The sequence below is a fragment of the Embiotoca jacksoni genome, unplaced genomic scaffold (assembly GCF_022577435.1).
Source record: "Embiotoca jacksoni isolate LCO1_2020_lvr unplaced genomic scaffold, fEmbJac1.0.p SCAF_45, whole genome shotgun sequence".
Lineage (NCBI taxonomy): Eukaryota > Metazoa > Chordata > Actinopteri > Embiotocidae > Embiotoca > Embiotoca jacksoni.
The window spans coordinates 555,496-562,730 of NW_027185398.1; the positions used below are offsets into that span (position 1 = coordinate 555,496).

The 7,235-nt window shown below is 42.9% G+C and overlaps 2 protein-coding genes across 3 annotated transcripts; both read right to left on the reverse strand.

Annotated features, from left to right (window-relative positions):
• Positions 1–1,630: 1,630 nt before the first annotated feature.
• LOC138210367 (CD209 antigen-like protein E) lies at positions 1,631–5,265 on the reverse strand. 2 transcript variants are annotated; one of them, XM_069169466.1, is made up of 3 exons: positions 4,840–5,265; positions 4,251–4,360; positions 1,631–1,846 (listed from the first exon to the last, which is right to left on the reverse strand). In XM_069169466.1, exons 1-3 carry the CDS (start codon positions 4,978–4,980, stop codon positions 1,696–1,698), a joined length of 402 nt encoding a protein of 133 aa, XP_069025567.1. In that variant the 5' UTR covers positions 4,981–5,265; the 3' UTR covers positions 1,631–1,695. The 2 variants fall into 2 exon arrangements, with proteins under 2 accessions (XP_069025567.1, XP_069025568.1); XM_069169467.1 differs by lacking the exon at positions 1,631–1,846 and adding an exon at positions 2,899–3,596.
• LOC138210347 (ribonuclease Y-like) lies at positions 5,068–6,292 on the reverse strand. Its single transcript, XM_069169440.1, has 3 exons — positions 6,235–6,292; positions 5,843–5,944; positions 5,068–5,639 (listed from the first exon to the last, which is right to left on the reverse strand). Exons 1-3 carry the CDS (start codon positions 6,290–6,292, stop codon positions 5,068–5,070), a joined length of 732 nt encoding a protein of 243 aa, XP_069025541.1.
• Positions 6,293–7,235: the final 943 nt, after the last annotated feature.

Sequence of the window (7,235 nt, forward strand, 5' to 3'; positions counted from 1 at the left end):
CCGTCAACCTGAATTAATATTGTTATGGCACGAATACGTTACATTATTTTAGTTTTTTTTTTTCTGGAAATGGAGTTTGAAAAGAAGTGAGTGGTTGTAGGGCAAAACAATTACATATTTAACTGCAGCAGATATTGTTTCTGCAAAAGGCTGCCGACGAGTTTCTCCGAGTCTGTTTGTAGAAAGTCTGTCGGCCCCGAGGATAATGAAGTTCTGATCGCTGGTGGAAGATGTTTCGTTTTGCCTCGGAGGAAATAAACAGAAACAAGGAATTTCATGAGAGAAGTTGAATGGGAGTCTATGGAGCCGGAGGCTTTTTGGAGCCGACCTCTAGTGGCACTCGGTGGTACTAAGGCACTTTCGCGTCGGCCCAAATCCCAGCAATGACTGAACACCCCTAATATGAGTCTTTTTTTTTTTTTTAATTTTCCTTTTCTATCTTTTCACTTTGAGAAACCAAACAAGGTTCGTATTTTGTAAGTTTAACCAGTTTGTTTCTGTTGTTATTTGCAGCCGTGTTTATAGTAGGCTCGGAACTGATTTCGAATAGTTGACTCGAGTATTATTTGATGTGTCCAGGAAAGAAAACCTTCACTTATATTTTAGATATTTATTCAATCAATCAAAAGCTAAGCGTCTTCCACATTTCTGCCTGTGACAGCATTGGTGTTTTTCAAAGGGCTTGAGTTTTTTTGGGTCCGACAGGGTTTGGGACTGTTATAGTGTTTTGTGCATCTTCAGTTTCAACAGATTGTCGTTTTTAGCTGTTGATTAGTTCCATCTGTGATTTGAGAACTCCCAATCGTAAATGTAATCAGAGTGTGAACTACACAGTGACAGACCGAAAGACTGGGGGTGAAAGTACCGCGCAGGCGTGTGCTCCAGCGTACCGAAGACCTGCAATCTCTGCAGTCGCTCGCTCGTTTTAATGTCTGTAGTCTGCAGATAAATCAAATCCGTTCCACCTGCTCATGCGGCACGTACAACATATTAACTTTTGTAGTCGGGGGGTGCCCAACAAACTCCTCTGGAGCAGAACGAACACGGAGGGTGTTTTCGTAGAACCGAAGAGGCTGTGAACGTGCCCCCGAGTTCAGCAGATGTGTTCCCGCCTCGAGGCCTGCGGCCGACCAACATCACAAAAACAATCTGCATTTGTCAGCTGTTTTGTATCCTGAAACAGTTCATAAATAGTTCATATTAGGTTGCTCATCAGTGAGGACAATTCAAATTGTGTCCAACTATGTATTTGGAAGAAGAAAAAAAACCTCATCTATTTAAGTACATTAGGTCATCAGGCTAATGCACATGCAACACTCTTTTTTTTTCTAAAGCCTTTTTTTTTTCCCTTCTGGTCTTTGAGTGGAACCAGACCAACATGTCTACTGGAAGCTCTTTGATCTTTTTTTTTTTTATTTTCAGTCAGAGTAACCTCACCACTCAGCAACGTCCTAGGGGGGGTGGGGGATGGGAAGGAGGGCGGGGGGGAGGGGGGTAAAACGGCTTATAGTCCAATTAATGGTTGAGATGTCACTCAATGCGACCGCCACCACACCCAAAAAAAAAAAAAGCGAGCCGCATGCCAGAGCACGCTGTCTCTGCCCGCTAAATAGATCTGCACCGCCTCCCCGCTCACATGTTAGTGATTCTTCTTCTTCTTCTTCTTCTTCTTCGTCTTCTTCTTCTGACGCGGTGTTATGTAACATGTAGTCTGGAGCTGCAGAGACCGTTGTCGGCGTTTTGGCAACCGAACGTGTCGGTGGTCCGTCGCCTGTTCCCGGGGGCAGCGGGGGTGACCCGAGTGGGCGGACGCGGTAAAAGCAACGCCTGTGCGTCATGTGATCCGCTGCAATACCAAAGCAATACAAGTTCCTTTTTTTTTTTTTTTTTTTCTTCCAATGTGCAGTTTTTTGTTGAACTAATCTAACCTCCTTTAGTATTTTTTTGAATTTGAGGTCATTTTGTAAGAACCATGAAACAGTTCAATCTCCACCTCTGCAGATATTATATTTATGAGTTAATTTAGTTAATTTTGCAGTATAAAGATTTTTGCTTTTCCCAGTTTAAAATTTTCAGTTTTTATTGATCTTTTCTTTTTTGTTGTTGTTAATTTGTACAGAATATTAACGACAGTAGATTTCCTGATCAAGCTGTTTTGACTCCCAACCCGAGTCACTTAATATTAGATACCAGCCGATACCGAGACCCAATTTGTATTTTACAAATCCAGTTGCACGATACACACTTCAAGGATTTATTTATTTATTTTTTTTTTTACACTTTCGATTTACTTTCTTTTTTTCTCGGATACCGTAGGCTAGGAACTGATTTCAAAGTTTTGACTTGAGTTTACGTGCACAATTGTTTTCTGTCACCTGCTGTTGAGGAGCTTCGCTGGGCGAGCGTGACGCTCCAGGTATCCGCCCGTGTGTGCAGGCGGCCCGACGAACCGAGTAGGATCTGCTGCCGAAGCAACAAAAGGCCTGCGACCAGCACGTGTTACAAAAACCTCTCCACGTGTTTCAACCCTCCAAAACATCCACGCAATCTCCACCAGACCGAGTGATATCAAAATGTTCTCAGTGTGCAGCCTTGATGTTTTTCTAAATGCACCGTGATTGCTGCGAGTGAGCGCGTGGCGAAGGAGCGGTGAAATGTTTCTAGGCAACAGAAGCCCATTTAAAAAAAATAAAAAACGGAAGTCGGCCAGGAAATGTTAACAGATTTGTCAGAGCGTGAGATAAACTGGATTATATTCTACCTGCTTCTGACACCTGCATGTTGACCCTGGAAAACGGGTCACCTGGTTAAAAAAACAAACAAATCCTTTAACCAGCAGGATTAAAAAAAAAATAAAGTTATATTTACTGCAAGTGAAAGTGTCAGTTCCACCTCCGCTTTAATCTGCTTCTGTTTCATCGTACATAGAAAAGCAGTCTTTTCATTTTTTTAATCAAATATTGTCAGAAAACTTTTACATCTTGTATTGAATTTACTCCAAACACACAGCCGATGGTTTCCATTTACGGGAAAGACAATAAATCATGAATTTGACTGTACTGACTAATTGCACCCACAGCCCCAACACAAAGGAAACAATTAATACCCTGTGTAAATACATATTTGTTTTGTCACTTACATTGTTTGTCATTTACAATAATTTCCTCGCGTAATAATGAATCACTTAAAAAAAAATACTTTAAATCTAAAATCTATTTCTATCCAAACAAGGAACAAGCTGGTGATAGCTGAAGAGTAAATTTATGAAAATATCATTTTTGATATTTTCATAAATTCATATCCATAAAAAATGTTGGCTCCCAGCAAATAATGTAAAAAGTTCTGTCACTTAAATTGTTAATGTAGTTTTGAAACCGACATTTTTTTTTTCGACAAAAATGTCCTTGAAAATCAACAGGAGAACCACCAGTATAAATGGAGAGTATAAACCGCTGCGATCTTATATCTCACAGATCCACGTCTGTCGAGCAAAACAACCATCGTCGTTCCATTTTCCAACTTCTGCCGACGACGTGCGCACAAATTCTCCGCAGTCCTGGTTCTTGAAGTTGTTGGGCTGCCCGGTCTGCCAGTTCCTGAAGACGACGGAGAAACGCGTTTTTTTTTTTTTTGCCGTCTCCGACCTGATGCTTCCAACCTAAACTGCGACTGAAGGGATTCGCGCTCGCTTCTTCTGGCGTGTTTAACTTCTCATTTGCATAGAAATTGTACCATCTCGAGTCCCGGTGCGATCGTGGGATTTCAAAACCGCCCCCGTCGCCACCTCTGCATGTTTATTCAAACGAGATTATGAATTTCGATGCGGCCCGGGTCTCTGCGGATGCGGTTGCGTAAGGTCTTATTTTGACAACGTGCTACAGTACATAGCCTCCTGGCAGCGAGACGGATCTTTTTGAGGCGCTAAAAAAAAAAAAAAGCCATTGAAAAGGCTTTTTTTTTTTTTTTTTTTTTTCCCTCGACACTTTGCAGCTCTGCCGTGTTTTAAAGTCGGATAGAAAACGAAACGGATTCAGGCGAAGTTAAATTCATGTGAGATTATCATCAGCGGACCGGAAGAGAATAAAAGATTACAGCAATTTCTTGATAACTGCAAATAATATTAATCTTGAATGAATCGTGCTTCAGTTTCATTTGCCTTTTTGTTGTTGTTGTTGTTGTTGTTGTTAACATTTCATAAATACAAATGTGTTCATACTGATGATGAGATTTGTCCAAACATTTGAACTTACGTTGTGGTGGCCGGGGTCCCGTCCACCCACGTCCACTCTCCTTCTTTAAGACCGTCAGTGAGACCCATCCAGGCATTTTGGCCCACGTCCAGCAACCCATTAATGAATTCCTGTTAGCGTAGCACAGACAGAAGATAACTTCAAACACATTTGCAAAATTGCTAACTCCTCCACCAAAGATCAGCTTGGCGCCCTCTCTGGCAGCTGAAGATAATTCATCGTATTCTCACGTCGAGACGAGAACGTCTTCTTTTCCTAGATTGTGACGAGGTGAACACGTTAGCTCGTTGTTGGAGCTCGGGAGTTCGATATTATTTGCACGCTCAATCATTACGCTATTTTTTAACCCTCAACGCGGCCAGCAGGCTCGGCTAACCGGGTCCGGGTTTTCGCTTTCATTTCCCGAGCGACTACGTTTTCTTTCTTTCACTGACCGATGCCGCCGCCGTCACGTGACATCCAACGGCGGGATAAACCCGATTCCACAGGCGTCCGGGTGTACTTTTTTTTTTTTTTTTTTTCTTTTTCCCAGCGCCGCTCACGAACGCGCCGTTAATCCGCCCGACGTCTTCCCGTCTCCGTCTCTCACCTGTTCCTCGCCGCCGTCTACGACGACCAGGTCCGCTCCCTCGGCGACGCAGGCTCGTCGGCTCTCCGTCCAGTTTTTCTTTGCGGTCGACACAAAATAACAGCCGGCGCCGAACTTCCTCCAGCGCGTCGGACAGAGCATCCCTCGAACCACCGAGAGAGAGACGGAGGGAGGTACGAAGAGATGCACCAAATATCGAACCGCAGACTCCAATTAAAAACCCCCGAATTACATCTGCGAGAGAAACGGCTTACCTTTGATTTTACGACTCAGCTTGTCGATGCCGGTTTGCAGCCGGTTTCTCCCTGAAGTCAAAGTGCTGCAGTTGGTCTGTAACTGCTGCATTTCCTCCCTCAGAGCGTTGAACCCGGTTTGCAGCTGGTCCTTTTCTCTTCGCAGGTCACCGTGTCGGGTCTCTAACCGCTCGTAATCCGCCGTCAGATTATCGTGCCTCCCCCGCCGCCCCTCTAGACTCCCCCGCCGCCCCTCCAGACTCCCCCGCGCGTCGTCGGAGCTCGCTCGCCACCGGTCCCGCTCGCTTCTCGCGCCGTCCAGGCCGGCCTCGACCTCGTCTCTTTGGGCGGTCGGCGAACCGAGACTCTGCCGCCGCCGGTCTTTCTCCTCGGTCAGGTTGCTCAGCGTGATCTGTAACTGTTCTTTCTCGGCAGCCGGAGCGTCGTAACTGCCCCGCAGAGTTTCTCTTTCGGCGTCCGCATCGTGGACGCGGTCCTTCTCTCGAGTCAGAGCGCTGCGATCGGCCCGCGTCGGGTCCTCTGAAGCGGGATGGCTGATTGTCTGATCTGCGAAATGGTCAAGTGAAAAGATAAATGGTTCCCCCGCAGTGAATTTTAAATATTCGCTGTGGACTATAAATTTGCCTCTGTTGTATTTCACATGATTATTATCAGCTGCACTTTGTTTCTGGAGCATTAACAGCCCTTAAAGTGACAACGGCTAAAATACAGTAAATCCTGTTTTTAGAGACAACAAATAACTCACTTACAGAAGATAATTTGTCCTAAATTTCCAGCCAGCAGGACAGCACACAGTAATCCAAGACAAATAGTCACACATCTGGAGGGCGGCTTTCTTCTGTAAAAATCCACTAAATCAAAAAAAAGAATTCTGTCACCACTGCAATTACAATAACTGGACATGTTTCCCCCAATAAAAACCAAACAGATGTGTTGCTACGCCATCTTTTTTCGATTTGTAATGATAAAAAACTATTTATCACGTTGCTGCCAAATATTATTCACGCTTATTGATTGGTAGTTTTTACTTGGAGCAGAAAAGTTCAAGATTATGGCTTTTAAATTTCAATTGATCAACAGGTAAGTCTCCAAAAGTACACGTACTTAATATTCTCTCTGTGTTTTCAGGTCGGTACTTTACCTTCAGTAACGAGGTTCCTGTCCAAATACACGGTATCATTCATTTCCATCATGTCCATACTGACGCAGGTCTCGCAGCTTTTCCTGTTCAGAGACACCGATATAAGATCGTAGACATTAATAAATAGTAAAGACTGACTTTTTTTTTTTACACTAGTTTTAAATTGGTTTCTATACTACTACCAGCTATTTTATGAGTACTTGTACTTGACAAAATTATGTTTTTACTAGTTTTTGTCCAATATAAAGTGATACTTGTGTTAAAATCCTGCTAAATTAATGCCCATAAAATAATCATTGAATAAAAGCACATTTAAATGTTTGCAGGGTTTTGGACCACCAGCTATAATCTCACTTGTGTTTGAAACATCAAACAACCCGCTCAAGGAAAATGTACTTAAAATGCAATTGCAGTTAAAGAGAAGTAGATTGAAGTGAATCTTACTAGAAATACACTATTCAACAATTTAAGTGGTAAATAGCCTCTAAACATGCACTTACCTTGCACTTACTTTAATAGGCTCAGTACGACGGCATTCACATTAAGATGCTGCCGCTGTTATAACAGACAGCAAAAATGAATGCGTGTTAAAGCGGCATTATTTTACAGTGCAGAAAAAATAGGATGTTCCTTGTCGTCATCAAACTGATTGGTTCAAATTTGAGGTTATTTTCGGGCAGAGTTATTCAAGGGGATCAAACCAGCTAAGTTCAACTATCACGACCCCTTTTTTTTTCTCACTGCATTTTCGCTCTCAGGCTGCAAAAATTCCTCTTTTTTGATTTCTGTTCCCTTTTCCCACAGATTGACTTCCTCAGAGGTCAAATCAGTGACTGTTACATCACCGGGATACAAGGTAAGTCATTACAAATAAAAAAACAAAATGCAAACTCAGTAGTGTATAATACAGGCAACCACCACTTCAAGCACTTTTACCATTAACAGCAAACATTTATAGACCTGACTTTGTAAAATCAACACTTTTTAGGGTCAAATTTTTG